Here is a 19,314-nt window from a genome sequence, read left to right as displayed (position 1 = left end):
ATTTTCAGGAAGTGCAGTGGAGTTGGAACTCACTGATTTTCTCAATTACTTATCTTCAAAATCATTCTGTTCAAGCACTGAAAATATTTGAAGTATTGCTCGTGGGGGTGGGGAAGGGAGGGAGGGGGAACAGGTGGAGGGGGGGGGGGGGGAGGAGGAGAGGGAGAGAGTTTTAGAAGCAGACTGACTGATGAAAACTTTGACAATCGTATGTGGATGGCACGCACTACCTACTTTCTTAACATTATAAAACTTGTTCGTGACACAAAAGTAGTGCCATCCTTTTCATTCGAGTTAACTTATTATTATCGTACACATAAATTACGACAAGTCAAATACATATTTAAACAAATACACATGTGTAACTATTTACACAACATAACTCTCAAAAGGCCCAGACTACACACAAATGTCTAAAGACTCAATCCAGTGGAGCACCAAATTGGATGCTTTGTGTGAACTCTTGCCACCGGGGAAATATCTGTTAATCTGTTGGGTCAGTCATTTACAATGTGGCTCATTATCTCAATGTTACCAAAGTCATATGTATTGTCAGTGCAAAATCCTCATTTTTGCATGTTTTATCTGTTCAGCAGTACCCACACCTCTCTCGAATGATAAAGACCTGCCAACTTTAACTGTTACATTGTCAATAAATTCACGGTTTTGGGTTTTCTTGGCTTGCTACTCACAATTCCACTCACTCGGTGGAGAGCATTTGGACTCTTTCAGATGCTGGTCTTCCAGATTTGAGGAATTTCCTAGGCAGGAAGAGTAAAGTATTATAAAGAGGAACAGACTCATTTTTTTAAACTTGCTGGAAAAGGTTGTACAGAACCACCTTTCAATGAAGACACAGTTTTCAATAGTATTGGCAATCACCACTACGTGTAGACCTGACTGTGCTACTAGTGTTTCTTCTAGCTGTGGTCCAATGAACATCAGCCTTCTTCACACGAGCACGCAGCCAAATCGGCGTGCAATACTCCACTGCAGAGTAAGGGATGCTCCCCTCCGTGCTACCTTTCAACTTCCTCACTAGGTTCACTCGTTAGCTGTGTCAGAGAGATGTTTACAATAAGTCATTACTCTGTCTAATGTGCCGCAAGGTATTCTGATTTATTGTTTTATTACCCCGTGCTGAAGGGACCAAACCGTGTGGTGATGTTTCCAACTGTGTGGTGATGTTTCCAACTGTGTGGTGATGTTTCCTGACGATAGACAATACTTGTTTTAGAAACATTAGGTCTAAGTTACCGTGTCTGAAAATATTCATTACGTAGAGTGAGGCTATTTGTTAGGTGTCCTACAAATTCGGAAAGATCTTCACTCTGATATTAAATTGCAAGATCATCTGCATATTGGAGTGTTCGGCAGGTCTGCCGTTTAGGGACTGTGTAACAGTGGAGCGAGAACAGAGCCTCGAGGCAACCGATCACTGAGTACGTGCCATCTGCTTTTCTCTTCATCTCTGTGTACTTTAAACTGCTGACGGCTCAACATGTTGCTTAAGAGATTACCTCGAGTTTTACAAGGCACTGTTTTCAGAAGTTTCAATGGTATCTCCTCACACCACACCATGTTGTAGTAAGCTGTCGATAGGTCAACAGAAACTACCCCAGTCTTTAGTTTCTTTTGGTAGCCAGTTTCTATGTGGATAGTCAAGGATAGTACTTGTTAACAGCAACTTCTACAAGGTTTAAGTTGAGCTGCTTCAGACGGTACCACACAATTAACACTCCGCCGCCCACACGTCTCGTACAAATTTATTCACTCGGTGCCACAGTGCTAATTTGGATTACTCGGCTTGTTGCCGGCCATTCTTAACTTTAACAGGAGATTACAAATTGTTAAGTTTTACTAATCTCAGCGTTAGTTCTCATAAATTCTCATCCCTGTTCCTCTACTGTCATGAAATTTTGAAGATATACATACGAAATAAATACAAAATTTGTTTGTTTCATATATTTATTTGTGTTGTATTTGGTACTTAGTATTTCTCTTTCATATGATATGCAGCTAACAGTCTCCAAGGTGTAACACAACTCCATAAGACTTGCATAGTAAGTTGGTTTTTTATTTATTTATTTATCCATTTCAGAAAGAAGTATTAGTTGGTGTTGCTTTAAGTGACCAGAAAGTCTGTCAACCGGATCATGATGACACATACGTGATGTAGTGGCAACCTCCAAGTTTTGCTCAGAAGCAAGTACGTCGTCTTTCAACCGTGAATCAGACAATTTCAATGCAAAATCATGAAACCTGAGACACTTGTGTTCTGTATTGAAATATTGCCATGTACGGAATGCATTGAATAATGCACAATTACAGAGGTACAGGCAAACTTTTTTGACTATTTTATAGTTTTTCTGTATATATAGGGTAATAACTCAAATATTGGCGTGCCTGATCCATTCCTTTATTGTATTTGTTGTAATCTAATACACTTTCAGGTTTTTTTTATTGTGTAATTGGTTTTTCTACTGTTTTTGAGTGTGAGAGTGGTATTATGTATTGTAGAGATCATTCATATCATTGTAGTTTTCAAAGCTCTCCATACCTGTGCAAGTACTTCACCTTTCCATTGATGACAAGCTTCAAACACATTGACTTTTGTGCACTTCAATTTCTCTGGAAAACTTCTATTTTGCCATATTGTTTCACAAACTCTAGTTATCTTTTCAAGTGACTTCTCTGCAAGTTCTATACTGTTAAAATAATTATCCAGGTAGAGGTGGTGCCACTTTCCATAAGTTGGTGTCAATAGTTCCATCACTGTTTTTGCTAAAGACTGTCCATCTCCAGAATATATCTTGAATGAGGAAATGCATCCTGTACTCGAATTACACAGCATCCAAATGAGTATGCCATATTTCATAATTTTTGACGGATTGCAAACTTTAAAATTTAACCGGCCATGCCACAGTATCATTCTTTCATCAATTGAGATGCTTTGACTTAGATTCAAAGTTTCTTTAAACTTTTTGGAAAAATTATGAAATACGAATTGCACTTTGAAACGCCAGTTGGCATTATCTGGTTTATTGTTGTTGTTGGAAAAATGTAAAAAGGATATTTGTCTAAATCGGTTGCTGGATATCATTTTGTAAAATATCAGTGAGTGTATCAATGGATTCGTTGACCAATACTCATCGATCCTTGATTTTTGTACAGTTCCTGTAAGGATAGCAAACAGAATCCATTTTCTAATTTCAGGTCCCACAATGTCAACAAATTTGGCATTTTATTTATCCAGTTTCCTTCTATTGCAATTTGGACTGTATTACCTGTTGGTTTCGTTGCTAATATATTCAAATAGATCATTCCCAATATATAATTTTATGGTATCCTTGATGCTGTGTGTATCTTTGGGAAATATGTTAAGACCCAGAGGGTTCTCGGTAAATCACAATCTGGCCATTGTGTACTGTCTTCTTCGTCTGATTCATCCAAATCACTTGGCAACTTTAGCATTCGCTGAATTCTTCTTGGACGTAATTCACTATCTTCCAATGATTGTGCTTCAGTTTCATTTTTTGATATCCAGTGTCTTCTTCCCAATCAGCCAATTCGTCCCGAAAATCAGACAAGACATCTGCGCATTCATCGTAAATAATTGTATCGTCTCTTTCGTCTCACGTACTTATAAATACAAAAAACTTTTTGACTTGTGTAACTTATTGTTACCTAAACAAAACACCAACAGAATGCAAAAGATACTGAAGTGCTATTGCCGGCCACTGAGCGATACTATGCTCACGACACCACTGTGGTGTTGCCGATCACTGAGCGATACTATGCACACAGTACCACTGTGGTGTCACCGGACGGCCTAGTGTTACTTTGATCTAGTATTGGGTTTAGTGTCATTCTATTCAGGCATTTGTAAGCAAAGCTAAGTGGAGAATCCTCTTCTTTTTTTATTATCACTGAACTGGAGTCAGCTCTTAAACACATGAAATGTAGAAAATCTGCAGGTGAAGATGGGCTGTATCCCGAATTTTTGGTGGACCACAACATGGAAGTAGCAGTTCGCCTTCTTAACAAAATTCTTCACACAGGAACCACCAGCAAAATTTACAAGACCTAAATTATTTGTTATCAAAAGCCAGGGAGAGAGGGAGCACTTTAACCCAATACCTTATTCAAGTTAGTAAGTCTAAAAAAAATCTGTTCTTACATTTGTAATTTATTACTAAATACACTTCAATTTCTTTGTTAAGTACAATGCAATGTCAGTTGCTTTTTCTTAAATTCCACTTAATTAAAATTCATTTCATATGAAAAAGAGAGAGAGAGAAGTTTACTGGTAATAAACAAATGAAAGACTTTTTTTTTTTAAGTTCTTATTTCCATCACAGTTTCTTTTGGTAGCTCACAGTAGGATTTAAAAATGGTATGGCAGCTGGGAAGCTTCATTGATTTGCTCACCACTGAACTAGAGCATTAGAAGAATAGAATCAAGCTCCTGCATGCAACTTGAGTTGAAATCACAACTTGCACTCTCTGCAACCTCTGTAAGACGACTAAAAGCTAGATAATGGCTACATGTAGTAAGAAAGGTAGCACAAAACTTCGATATTGTCTGATAATGCCAACACAAGCTGTCAGGAGTCTTATGTTTCCATCATATAAATTGATTGATCTTTCTAAGAGTATTGCCAACACAACTACTCTGTGCAAAGTACAAGAAATTTGCAATGAACTTCTATTAATACAGTATGAAGTAATATCTGGGATCAGACCTACCACTTATTTTGAGTACAGCCTGATCATCTTTTGGAGTCCACTGTAAATTTACTATGTATAGTTTTGGTCTCCTCTTTGCTGGTTGGTCCATTCTCCACAGTCTACGATATCGCTTCAGTACCTGCAAAGAGATTCTAGACATAATTACATCATGTAAAGTTAATCAAATTTACAACTTTATTTTTAATGCTGGAAGGTAACAATACAGGCTAGCTGCTTCATTCACAGAGACAAACTGGTGAGCAGTTGTAAGCAAAACCAAACGAATGATTATGGATAAAACAATTGAGATGAAAGAGACTTTTTTTTTTATGGACGAGACAAAATTCGCTACACATCCATTCCCAATGGCTCTACAAGAATTATTCTTCTTCTAACATTTATGAAAATAGATGTATGACTGTTATGTTGAACAGATGATTACATGACACACCTGCAACAGTGAAAATATTTCCCAGTCATACTTGTACCCACTGTTACAAGTTTCTTGCCTCAGCTGCTGTTATTACTTTCAGAGCACCACTGCCAGTGGTAGCTCGCATACAGACACTGTGGAACTTCTGCATCCTGTCTCTAGTTGATATTATTGATATAATTTAACGTAATGAGTCCTTTCTTTTTTAATACTTTCTTCATACTTGTACAATATATAATCCTTAAGCTTATTGTCAGTAGCCATCCCCCAGTTTATGAAAAAAAGATACAAAAACCTTTGTCGGGAACTGTGCACTCCACAATTACAGTGGTATGTTGTTTGGCCGTTGTGTGCATGTGCCTGTATGAAGCTCCATGTGGGCAAAGGAGTGAGAGCATTGTGCACTCCCACAATGCCGACCTTTACATGCTGGTGGAAGGTAGTTATTATATTCTCTCTCTCTCTCTCTCTCTCTCTCTCTCTCTCTCTGTGTGTGTGTGTGTGTGTGTGTGTGTGTGTAATTGAATTTAAAAACTGTCTGCCACATTCTCAAATGTATTAAAGTATAGAATTAAATCATCACTCTGCTTCTGGCTATTCTATTTGATTAATTTCTTCCGTTCTTTTATTTTACAGAATACTTTAACCACGATATTGCATCCCCCAGAAGTAAATTCTATGAATCTTAAAGATTAATTTTTCATTGCTGTCTGTCTACAAGGCAGTCACAGCTAAGAAACGAGATGTCATTTAACATATACGTGGATGATGGTAATTTCAAATTTTGGCTAGGTCCCTTTCATCAGATTATGCTTCATGTTAAAATAATTTACAACTAAATGCAATCTTGGGAAAATAGTGTGTTTAAAGTTAATGAATGTATAACAAATATCAAAACTGTAATCACAATGAAGGAAGTGTTAGAATCCTTCAAAGGCACACATGGCACAAACCTGGGAAATGTGAGACAATGTGGTGATATTCAGAGAGAGATTTTTTCACTGAACACTTAGTAGTTGCTAAATTGTTGAACAAGAAATGTGTGACTAATTTAAACAATGGACTCCCTACTGAAGAAGCACTACTGACTGCTGAAATACATTTCATGATTGACAACGGTAAGCTTGAATCAGAGCTAAAAGTGCTCTACTGCATATCTGAGGTTTATGAATGTTGCAAATTAATTGGGCTGCTGAATTTTATCTCAGAAAATAATCTAGATGATTATCTTAGTGAAAGTACAAAACTGATAAGAATTCTCTTTACAGTTCCCATGATTATATCAGAAGCAGAACACTGCTTTTCAACACTGAACAGAATAAAAACTTTTCTAAGAATTTGGAAAGACATTCTTTCAGGATTTTATCAAGTTTCTGAATAAATTTTCTTTTCATACATTTATTGGGTCGTATAACAAGATGTTTGTTAATATTTAACTGATGTAGCATACAGAAAAACATGAGTGATATCTCTTGACACACATAGAAACAAGGAAAAAGCAACATTAATTACGGGTCGCACAAACACTGAATAACATGCATTACACACCTTTGACAAGGAACTGTTTGAGTCATGATAATTTTTTACTATGTGTACTTGTCATTAAAGTATTCCCTCACCCCCCCCCCCCCCTTTCCCCATCAGTGTTAATGATATAGTCAATTGAATTGCGGTTGTTGCCCTGACTCAGTTAACAACCTGCTTGATGTCTCCACTGTAAGTGCCACCCAGTATCACTGCTCTACAGCAGTTGCAATGTGCCTGCACTACGATACAGAAGGGGAGTGAGGTTTGTGTGTCTGCGTTTAATTGTGTGGGTGCAGATGGTGCAGTAAACCTGAAATTGTAGTCAGAATTCCTTCAATATCTAACTTAAAACAGCGTGTTACCTCTGCAAAGCATGTTGTAGGGTCCACTATAAGGTGGCTGTAAAAGCTTACACATGGTGTCATGTCGAACAAAAACCTGTCTACATTTTGACAACTCACAGAAAACAAATGGATGATGAGACTGCTGTGTCCTCTTTGCTGCCGGACGAAGTTACTGTATGTATGACCACATCTTAGTAATGAAGTCCTATGCTTGTTTCAATAACATCACTTGGTCCGCTGCCAAAGAATCTGCCCAGTAGGTGGATATGTTGTCCATATATCAGGTCAAATACCGTGGCTTCTAAATCCTCCTTTATATATGCACAGATGCCCAGTAGAACAGTGAGTAAGAGTTTCTGTCCAATGCTATGAATTGTGACAATTTAATGATGCCTTCACCTCTGGATGAAATTGTTCCACCAGTCAATTTGTCACTAGGTGGTGTGCTGCAGTTCTCATCCTCTTCGCACCAAACAGCCTGGTGAGAGCCTTGTACAGGTATGAGTCAAACTGTATGCTCTGATCCATAGTGATTTGTAAAGACAATCCGAAAAGGATGATCCACTCCCATAAAAAGGTGATAGCTACTGTCTCTCCTGTGATATAGGTCATGGGGAAAACCTCTGGGCCAGCATGTAAATCTGTCAACAACCTCAAGCAATAGGTAAACCCTCAGATGGTGGTAGATATCCTATTATATCCAGATGTACATGTTCAGAGTGTCCATTACGCAAGAAATGTACTGAGTGGTGCACGAACATGCAGAGTAATTTTTTTGTGCTGACAGGCAGTGCTATTGATACACTTGTCATGTAATTGTGTCTAAACTCCGCCACACAAAAGCTGGTAGTGTTGCAGATCCCTGGATGTGACGGTTCATATAATTAAGTGGTAGCTTGTTGGCAGAAACCACCTGTCACCAATGGGCATACTCTTGGGACTGACACATAACAGTACATACATACATTTGTTGGTGATAGCTGGATATGCTGTAACTGTAGACCAGAAGGATGCTTTGTAATCCTTGGCGCTTGCGATCTCTTGGATGTGAGACAGGGTGTCGCTCGGCACATTCCTTTCCACACTGTGTAAGACGTTTATCATAAATTGCTCAACGTAAAGTAACTGAAGTAGCTGGCGTGGCAAAGCTTCTTCAGGCCTTTGTAGTTATGGCATAAAGTCAAGCACCAAGCACACCAGTTGGACACGATAGAGAAGAGATAGCTGTGAGAAGATGTTAGCCAATCACACACTGACCGACTCCTCTCCAGGACGAGAACGCGACAGCAGTGATCCCTATGTGAAGAGGACATAAGTGCTGTGACTGACTGGTGATGGCCCAGTTCAACAGCAGCTTCAAGACTGGCCAGTTCAATAGCAGTGTCAATGCAAGTTACTTCGCTTGTACTGTCTACGTAGCACAGATTTGGAATTGTTTATACTGAAGAAGATAGATTATTTTGTATGACACCCTTCGTTTGCGACACATCTCTAATTGCAAAAGTTAAGCATTGTAATTATCATTTTGTAATAAAATTTGTTACTACGATTTGTTTGAATTGTTTGTCTAGCAAACCGAGTACACAGGTTTCCTAGACACCACATTTGTCAAAGGGTGTGGGTAAGAGGCTAGTGATAAGTAATCAGGATGAACTGCTGCCCCTCCAGCATATGTCTAAATTTTTTAGTGGCAGTTTATGCTGCATATGGTTCACAATCATACACGGACCAGTTGTGTTGTGCTGGAGCAAGCTTCCTGCTAAAGAACGCTAACAACCACAGACATTGATTCATCTGCTGTTGCAGCCCTGCACCCACTGCTATCGTGTTAGCACCAATCGTGAGGGCAAGAGGTACTTGCAGAATTGGATGTGTCAACAGTGTGGTGTCTGTGATAGTGGACTTCGGTTTAGCAAAAGCAGAATTGGATGTGCCAACAGTGTGGTGTCTGTGATAGTGGATTTCGGTTTAGCAAAAGCTATGTCATCAAATTTATGCATCCCTTGTAGGATCTCATGTAGTGGCTCTGTTAAGAAAGCGTGGTTTCAAATTAAGTGACAATTCATGACTCCCACAAACTGAAGTAACTTATGTATTGTTGCCAGCTGGGGATAACTGACTATTACCTCAATCCTCTTCTGCAGAGACCGTATTCTATATGTGTTAATGGTGTGGCTCGGAAACTGCACCTCCGTCACTCTGAAAACATACTTTGCCAGATTAGTGAGCAAATCGTGCATTCGAAGACAATCGAAAAATTGATGTAAATGTCCTGTCTCTGAACTGGACACTATTAACACATTGATGCAAGCAAAGCAGAATTCAAAATTGCAAGTCATTTCGTCCATAAACCTCGAAAAGTCTTTGCGCCATTACATAGACCGAACGGCATCTGGTGAATTCAATTCCAAAAGATGTACACATGGCCGTTCAGTGAATGTCTTTGGTGTGACCGGTATTTAGCAGTATGCACGCACTAGATCTATCATAGAGAAGACACATTTACTCTATCGTAGAGAAGACACATTTACCGTTCACATTATGTGTGAAGTCCTTAATGTGTGACACAGGGTATCTGGGAGCAGCCCAAGGAATAACAAGAAGTCTGCTCCGAGTATCAGATGCACCACATCAGCGACTATGAACTGCCATTCAAATGTAAGCCGGAGACTGAGGTTGAGGGTTAATGTTATCCACTCATCTTCTGAACAGTGGCAGCAAACAAATGGTAAATCATCACGACTAGGGCAAAGAAGGCGGGTGGCCAGGTAATCCCACTGCGTTTCCATTTCACACAGTGAATTGCACTCCCCTGCCTCTGTACCAAACCATCTAATAATACCAGCATAATTTTGTAGCTGATGGCAGGCGACTGTGACTTCTTGTTGAGCAACAGTGTCATTGTCAGCTGGTACTCACCTGCAAATCTGCAACTTATGTAGTAAGTTTTGCCAGCTGTGCTGGAAGTGATGCAAAAGAGCTGGTATTATCTGGTTGCAGGCTGACAGCCACCACATTTCAACAATGTGATCAGCCATTTGTGCAAGCAGGTCCAATCCTCCCACACAAATCGAATACCTTTTGTGCATCTGATGGCAGGCATGACACCGAATATTTTTCCAAATGTCGTTGCTGACTATGTTATTCACCAATATTTGCAGATGACGTAGTAACTGTGACAGTGTGTGATCACCTTGTTCTTCCATCCACAACAATTACTCTCATCTCACTCAATGAGTGCATTATTAAGTTCTGTATACCGTTCTGTAGCTGGTGGTGCTGCAAGAATGTTCTGCACCTCAGTGCTCATCTCTTTGTTTAGTAATGTGACATAGCTCTACTTGGTCTCATCAGCAGTACAAGTGACAGCACAAACTGGTTCTCCAAACCAAAGCACCAGATTATGTTGGCACAATAGAGGCAGTGTGGCTATCATGCTTGCTGGCACCTCATCTGCAGTTGTTGGTGCTGCCACTGGTACAGTCTAATATTTAACGTAAATCATGTTGGAAATATGTTGTGTGACTGTTACACTTTCACACCATACTGCGGGTGAGCCTCGATCACATCACGTGGTGTGGTTGGTCTTACTACTCGTGTTGTACGATTATCTTAGGGTCAAATGTTCATGTTGACACATCTGGGCCCACAGCTCTCTTATCTGTGCTGTGGGAACTGTACAATGAGCCACTTCTGTCCTTACAGTATGACAATCCTGGCGGGTGTCTGCTGTGTGGAACCTTGTCTGCAGGTGTGAGAATGTCCATGTGACCACTGATACCAGTATTGTTGCACAACTGACGCAGCACATCCAACTTGTATGGCAATTCTCCAAAAGCACCATCCTGCCACTCAGAAGGCCACCATTTGAACTCTTTCAAAGAAGCGCATTTCACTATAGGAAGCTTGAAAGTGTGTCAAAAGCATGGTTGCCTGTTTGCTTCACACATTTGCACCACACTGAGCCTTCTGGCTGTGCACATTCCATATTAAAGGGGACACAAAGATGGCGCTCTGGTAGCTATGCCACTATGTTATCTGCTGGCAGGTGATGTCGAAATGATTATCATTAGGCTATATCTACCATCACCCCAAGTAGCATACACTGTCATCGGCTCAAAACTAAATGTTGTTTCCCCAGGTGTACTAATTTTTTTTATTTCCGGCAGCTTATTTGAAAACCGAGTATCCTTACTGCATCAAGTGAAAACATTTACAATGTGTTTTGCATGTCAGGGTACACAGTACTATGTATTTTATTAGTAGTTCTCTACTTAATCATGAACCAGACACAGTTTGGACTTGGATTTACAAAGAAAAAGCAAACAGAAGTTCAAAAATGCATTTTCTACTGGGGAATAAAACTGTATAATAAATTCCCTGTGCAAAGGAAAAGATTCCTACAATAAATCTGTTTCAAAACTTTCTTTACAAGTAATGCATACTACACAGTTAAAAGATTACTTAGAGGATGGCAGAGTGGATAATATCACCTATCACATTACAAAACACAATCGCAATGTAATGATTTTACAAGAAAATCATATGCCAAGATCAATACTGCAGGATAGTAACGGGCTGTCACTCTCCTGATATAAACACTTGTTCACCTTAGAGGATGTTAACTCGAGTTTTTTCAGGTGGGTTAATGGGAGGCCATGAAGACACGCAGATGTGCATGTTTCAGTCACATGTTTACTGGCCTCAAGTCAGTTTTCCAAATGAACTGTAGTTAGTTACACGGGGCTTAGCAGCATGTTAATGGTCCAGGAGTCACGAGTGGATGTCCTTAGTGTGTGCAGTGATGAAATGTAAAACTGAAACTCGAGTAAAGTGTTTGTAAATCAAAGAATATTGTACAGTACAGCAAACTGAGTTAAGGCAGTGAAGTTGTTCCAGATACTGGTCTCAAATTTGGGAGGACAGAATTTGCTCTGCTAACTATTCTAAATCATTTCAGGCAAATGACGGGACATCATCAAGGCCACTGCTGATCACCTATTCTACCCTCACAATAAGCACACTTATCTAATCTGTGTGTCTGTATAGGTCATTTTTGAATTAAAGGAGACTACTCACCTAAAAGCAGAATCATTGACTTGTCGATAGGCACACAAACTAAATAAAAACTTGATAGCTTTCGGAGTTATCCTTTGATGAGCTAGAGTAAAACACATGCACACACACTCTTATGCCCTACACGATGCCAGCTGAACTAACAGTGCCAAAACTATTTTTTGGCAGGTGAATTGGTTGTTGTTGTTGTTGTTGTTGTTGTTGTTGTGGTGGTGGTGGTGGTGGTGGTGGTGGTAGTAGTGGTGGAGGATATGTCAGATGGGGTGGGTAGAGGGAGATGGAGGCGTAAGGCAGGGAGAAGAACTGAGGGTGGGTGGCTAGCGGCTTAGAGGGAGGTGGCTAGTTTGTCAGTAAGCAGCTGGTGGGAAGCACCACACACTGAAGGTGAAATATGATGTTAATTGGGAGGAGGTGACAGGATTGAGGATAGGGGAACTGTCAGGTGTTGTGTGCGGGGATAATGGATTACCTGCAATTGAGACCAGGACCATTATAGGCATGGAGGATGTGTTGTAATGATAACTCCCATCTGTGTAGTTCAGAGAAGTTGGCAGTGGAGGGAAAGATTCAGATGGCTCAGGTTGTGAAGCAGCCACTGAAATTGAGCACATTCTGCTCAGCTGCATGTGGTGCCATCGGGGGGTCGACTTTGTTCTCGACAACAGTGTCGCAGTGGCCATTCATTTTGGTGGACAGCTGGCGTGTGGTCATATCAACATAAAAAGCTGTGCAATGTTTGCAGCAGAGTTGGTGTATGACATGGTTGCTTTCACAGGTGGCCTGGATGCCCCTGTGGGGTAGGATAAGCCTGTGACAGAACTGGAGGATGTGTTTGGCAGTGGCCCACTCATCCTGCTGGATTGGTGGTTGGTAGTCATACCTACATAGAAAAGGTTGATATTGGATGACAAGGGGACACTCCTTTGTAGCTGATGCTTGGGCGTGGTGGGAGGACTGGGAGTGTGTTACGATATGGCATGAGAAATCTACTTTTGGACTGGGTTTAGGGGACATTGCCTGTATATGAGGACATTTGTGAGGCATTCAACAAACCGGGAAACGAAGTTCTTGACACTGCAGATCACTGTATAGGAGGGATTTTTTGGCGTGGAAAGAATGGCACTTGTCAAAATGCAGGTACTGTGGGTGGTTAGTGCGTATACTGTGGACAGAGATGTGGATGGAGCCATCAGAAAGGAGGCGAGTTGGTTAGAGGAGGACCATGTGAGGAGGGTGGGAGAAGAGGTGTTGAGGTTGTGAATAAATGTGGATAATATGTCTTGGCCCTGAGTTTAGATTACAAAGATATTATCAATAAAACTGAACCAGACTAGTGGTTTGAAATTTTGGGAGGCTAAGGTTTCATCTTGATATCTAGATGGCCCATAAACATGTTGGCATAGGAGGGCACCATGTGGATGGCCATGGCTGTGCTGCTGGTTTGTTTGTAAACCAACCCTTGTCTGAAGGATGTTGGGATATAAGAGTGGAAATTCCTTTAGTAGGAGCACAATAGCCAGCTACAAAAAGTGTCCAGGATTGCCCAGTTTGTGGATTATGGGGAGCATGTAGAAAGTGGGTGTGCAGGGAGGTGGGTGTGCAGGGTGGTGCTTGAGTGAGAAGTGTGGTATCATCGTCTGATACCACCCTCGCCAGTGTCTCACAGTTGGCAACAGAAATGTTTCAGACAGACGCTGACAGCAGTCGTGTGGTGTCCTGGCAGGTCAATTATGGCACGCCTGCTGAGCCACACCTCCAGCGGTTCGAACTACGAGCATCCTCTGCTGCTGTGATACAGGGTGGGCAGCAGCAGCTACACTGCCAGTCTCAGTCACAGTCTTCGACAGCCGCCATTCTCAGACAGCCTTCGACAGTTCGCTCGTGCACGAATATGCTTGTGAAGTAAAGGTATCTATAGAACCGCATACGAATATTGGCACCCCTCGTCCTACACTTGCACGACTGTTACTTGGTGTCATTCGTGTGACAGTCCTGAAGAGGATGTGACTCGAACGTAGAACCTGGCTGCCTAATGAAACAATACCAAATTAATGGCTGTCGGTACAGTATTATTACAGTTCATCGACCAGCCTCTGTTCACTACATCACGACAGTAGTGGAGCCCTTACCTGCGGAGAAGATGATCAGATCTGGATCTGTTTTCAAGCTGTGTATGGCTGTTAATTCTGGCGATAGGTTACCGTTTTTAGGAAGAGACCTGAAGAGGAATGGTGAGGCTAAGTTAGAAGTAAGGAATTCTTGGAAGCTGACTAGGAAGTGGATAGTTAGGGTGGTGTGGGTGGCAAGGTGGAGTGATGGTGATATGAATTGGCAGAGGCACTGTTTGATATTGGGATTAGGTTGGTTAAGGTTGGAGGGATTGGTGGCAAAGAAGTGTTTCAAATGTAGGGACTGGGAGGAAGAGTAAATCTTTGACATATCCAACATCGTTGAAACTGGGTGTAGGGCTGAAGGTTACGTGTTCTAGAAGAACAGAAACTTTTGGATCCTGGGTTTTGTGGGTTGTTGGGTGGAAGTTTTGGAGGAGGTGGTAAATTAAAGGGGTCAGCTACGCACAATCTGGGTGTTATGAGCTGTTGACGAGGGGCTTCACTGTGAGTAAGATGTTAACAGGTTGGACAATTTGTTAACAGGTTGGACAATTAATGGATGTGGTGCCTGGAATACTCTTCCAGGCGTTTGAGTGCAAGTGTTTCTTTTTCAAAGATTTTGTTTATGTAGTAAGGACGGTGTAGCAACACTATCTTGCTGTGGGAGTAGAGGTGGCTCTAGGATGCCTGTGCCATAGGGAGGTGCTTTTGCAGTGTAAGGTAAGTTAGGGATAGGGGGACTGGCAGAAACTGAAAAGATGAAGGTCATTCTGAAATGAGAGGCGTAATTAGACAAGAGGATTTTTACGGTTAGGCCATTTGGGAGGGATTCCATAGTCGAGATAGCATTTAAAGCAGAGGATGTAGGACAGGGTTTTAGCCAGGGAAAGGGATATTTTTCTGAACTACAGAACGGAGATAGAGCAGTGTCCTTTGGAGTGGGGGTGACGTTAGCAAATAGGAAATGGGTGAGTGTGAGCGTTAGGTGGTCGTAAGGAAAACTGGGTAGTACAGGGTGTGTTTGTGGAGTGAAATGGGCAGAAGAAACTGTGCTGGGAGCAGTAGGACGGTTTTGTGGTGTGATGATATCATTCCTGGCTTACTATCACACGTAGGAAAGGAGGAGGAAACCCCCTCATGCCCATGGCTTTGCCACTATCTAACACTACCTCTTCCAAAGTCCTTCTGACTGCAAACCCATCTCATTCTTTCTACACCTTACCAGCTTATCCTGGGCCACAACTACTTTTCCTTTGAAGGAAAGGTTTACAGAGAAATCTGTGGAAAAAAAAGTCTGGTTCAGGTTCACTGATATCTTCACGAACTGGACTCAGGGCCAGGACACCTCGTCCACATTCCTTCACAACCTCAACAACTTTCCTCCCATCCACTTCACGTGGCCCTCCTCGTCTTAACACACCACCTTCCTGGAAGTTGACCTCCACCTCCCTAATGGCTCCATCCACACCTCTGTCCACATTAAGCCAATTAAACACCAACAGCACCAGCATTCTTTAAACACAAACAGCACCAGCATTCTGACAGCTGCCAACCATTCCACAACAAAAAATCCCTGCAATAAAGCCTAGCTACCTGTGGACAATGGACCTGCAGTGAGGCGACACTCCCCTCCTCAGTATGCTGAGTGCCTCCGAAGTCCTTCACAGATAGGCAGAACTCTCCAAACCTAGTTTAAAAACAAATTACAGGTATCCATGTCACATCCTCACTCACCCCCTATCCTCCCACCACCCCCAGAACCGTCACCCAGTATCATCCTGGAATGGAACAACTGGACCATATCCTTCACCACGGCTTTATCTCTTATCCTGCCCTGAAATGAGAGACATCCTACCCGAGACCCCTTCCCACTCTTCCTATAGGCATTTTCTGTTGCCCACCCTACGTACACAACATTCTAGTCCATCCATATGCCATCTCCACTCCCACCCCTTGCCACAGATATCATTTCCCACAGTGAAAGACCTGCTCAATCCACCCACCAAGCTTCTCCTGCTCCAGTCCTGTCATGGACTTGTCCTACCTCATAGAGGCATCCAGGCCAACTGAGAATGTAGCCATATCATATACCAACTCTGCTGCAAACACTGCACAGCTTTTTACGTCAATATGACCACAAACCAGTTGTCCGTCAGAATGAATGGCCACTGTGAAACTGTTGCCGAGAGCAAAGCCAACCACCTGATGGCACCACATGCAGCTGAGCAGAAAATGATCAATTTCAATGGCTGCATCATAATCTGAGCCATCTGTGTCCTTCCCTCCACCACTAGTACTTCTGAACTACACAGATGTGAGTCGTCATTACAAGACATAGTCTGCTCCTGTAATCATCCTGGCCTGAATCTCGTGTGACACACTGGCCTCACGTCCTCCACCCAACTGTTTCTCCTTCTTGTGTCCTGTCACCCCCTCCCATTTCTTGTCCCCACATTGTCATACAGCGTGTGCCACTTCCCACTGCTTTCTACGATTATCCCTTCGTACATTCTTAGCCAGCAGTCTGGCCGCTTCCCTCCGAGCCACTAGCCACCTGCCCCCCCCCCCCCCCCACTTCCCCCCATCCCTCTCCCTGCCTCTGTCTCCCTCTCCTTCTACCCACCCCACCTCACCCGAAACTATTCCCAACCAGCCCAACTGCCAAAAAATAGCATTGGTACAGTTAGTTTACCTGGTCAACTCTGAAAGCTAGCAAATTTTCTTTCTTTTTGTGTGCCTAAGAACAACAACACAATACTTCTGCTTTTCGGTAAGTGGTTTCATTAATTTAGAAGTATTTACATTCTACAAGAACTTTTCCACAACGTTTTGAACTGTTTATTTTCATTCTATTATGATAAATATCATCACTGTGAGATGATCCCTGAATGAATAAATTAATCAAATCACACATTAATACAATTTTTAACTGTCAAGATACTTCTCACAATTAGGCATTTCATCATCGTCAGGCTATGACGTAATTAACTGTCATCGTGTAGCCAATTGCTCTGTGTCCAGCGATCTTGCCACAAGTACTCGCTTGCATGCCACAAGTACTTGTTTCGTGACAAAAGGGGTGTCTTCGGCATTGAGAGTAGAAAGCACAAATACAATTAATTTAGTTTCGGAATGGCTCATGCAGAGTGTGTGTGTTTTTGCTCTGTGGAAACATCTGCCTGTTATCAGAATTTGACTGCAAAGTTAAAAGAAGAAAGAAAAGAAAAAAGAAAAAAAAAGTTCTCTTAATAAAATTTATAGAAAATGATTTATACATGGGGAATACCACTATCTTTATTCATAGCTTCAGAGACAAGAAAGACCATTGGGTCCTTCATGGAAAGTGTTTGAAATGTTAAAGCACGGAGGATTTAAAAAATACGTAATATCAATAATAATAATAATAATAATATCAATAATAATAAGGCCCGGGATAAGAATAGGCCTCCGGTATGTTCTGCCAGTCGTAAAAGGCGACGAAAAGAACAAACCACTGATAGGGCTAACCCCCCTTTTAGTGTGATTACTTGGTTCAGGACAGAACTAAAGAAGCCTCGGACAAGCGCCGTCATGGTCGGGGACGACGCTTGAACCCTATGCCCGCCCACAATGGTAACAACACTGCTAGCCAATTGGAAAATGATTTAAATCCAAATAGAGGTGCTTTGCAGGATATGCTTCCTGCAACCACCCTAGAAGGAAAACAAAGACAGAGGATGAGATGGTCATATGAAGTTAATCGACACCTCATGTTCTGTTATTACCAAGCAACAAACCTAGGAACCAACACAACTGGATACACATCACAAGTATACACAACATTTATTACCAGATACCCGGAATTAAAATTTTTAACAGAACAACGACTAGCTGATCAGATCCGTGTAATAATAAAAAATAACAGGATACCCCAGTCGGAATTAGAAAACATCAAACAACAAGTACAACAAATACTGGAACAAAATAATGTGCAATCAGAAGAAGAAGAAAATACAGTAATGGACTCAAACATCCCAGAGCAAACAAACGAAGACCAACACGCATCAATTAAACAATCAGAGGAAAACGAAATCATAAGACAGCCACCAGAACAGGCACAAATAGAACACGAAGAGACACACGTGATAGATATAGAAGAGAAATTTCAGCTGACATATATAAAATACAAAGACACAAATACAGTCATTAGACCATTCTTGTATAGACCACCAAATAACCCACAAGTCGAAACAACAATAACAACTATCAACACAATCATACACAACAAAATAAATGAAAACACAACTATGGAAGAGTTACAACTACTGGTTTATATAGGAGCACTCACTACACTAAATATACACACTAGGCAGAGATCAGAACAAACCAACACACAGAAGAAACCCACAAAACCAGCATGGCAACACAGGCTACAGATCAGAATAGAAAAACTGAGAAAAGACATCGGACAGCTAACGCAATTTATAAGAAATAAAATATCAGACAAAAAACGAAAAAGGTTAGGTAAAATCTCACAACAAGAAGCAATAGAGCAATTAGATGAAAAAAAGCAGAAATTACAAGCATTGGCCAAACGACTTAGAAGATACAAAAAAAGTGAAAATAGAAGGAAACAAAACCAAACATTCAACACAAACCAAAAGAGATTTTACCAAACAATGGATAACACACACATTAAAATAGACAATCCACCAAACATAACAGACATGGAACACTTCTGGAGCAACATATGGTCAAACCCGGTACAACATAACAGGCATGCACGGTGGATACAAGCAGAAACAGACACATACAAGATGATACCACAAATGCCTGAAGTGATAATTTTGCAACATGAAGTCACCCGAGCAATTAATTCTACACATAATTGGAAAGCCCCTGGAAATGATAAAATAGCAAATTACTGGCTAAAGAAGTTCACCTCAACACATTCACATCTAACTAAATTATTTAACAGTTACATTGCAGACCCATACACATTCCCTGATACACTTGCACATGGAATAACCTATCTGAAACCTAAAGATCAAGCAGACACAGCAAACCCAGCTAAATATCGCCCCATAACATGCCTACCAACAATATACAAAAT

General features: G+C 41.2%; 1 protein-coding gene across 1 annotated transcript in view; it reads right to left on the bottom strand.

Annotated features, from left to right (window-relative positions):
- The window catches only part of LOC126161298 (uncharacterized), a 211,512-nt gene that overhangs the window by 26,682 nt on the left and 165,516 nt on the right, over positions 1 to 19,314 (bottom strand). The window contains exon 6 of the mRNA XM_049917042.1: positions 4,750 to 4,870. Within this exon, the coding sequence (XP_049772999.1) occupies positions 4,750 to 4,870 (121 nt within the window). The remainder of the gene's footprint in view (positions 1 to 4,749; positions 4,871 to 19,314) is intronic.

The sequence above is a fragment of the Schistocerca cancellata genome, chromosome 2 (genome assembly GCF_023864275.1).
Source record: "Schistocerca cancellata isolate TAMUIC-IGC-003103 chromosome 2, iqSchCanc2.1, whole genome shotgun sequence".
NCBI lineage: Eukaryota > Metazoa > Arthropoda > Insecta > Orthoptera > Acrididae > Schistocerca > Schistocerca cancellata.
The sequence above is the reverse complement of the archived record's forward strand: the minus strand, read 5'-3'. Positions and strand labels throughout refer to the sequence as shown.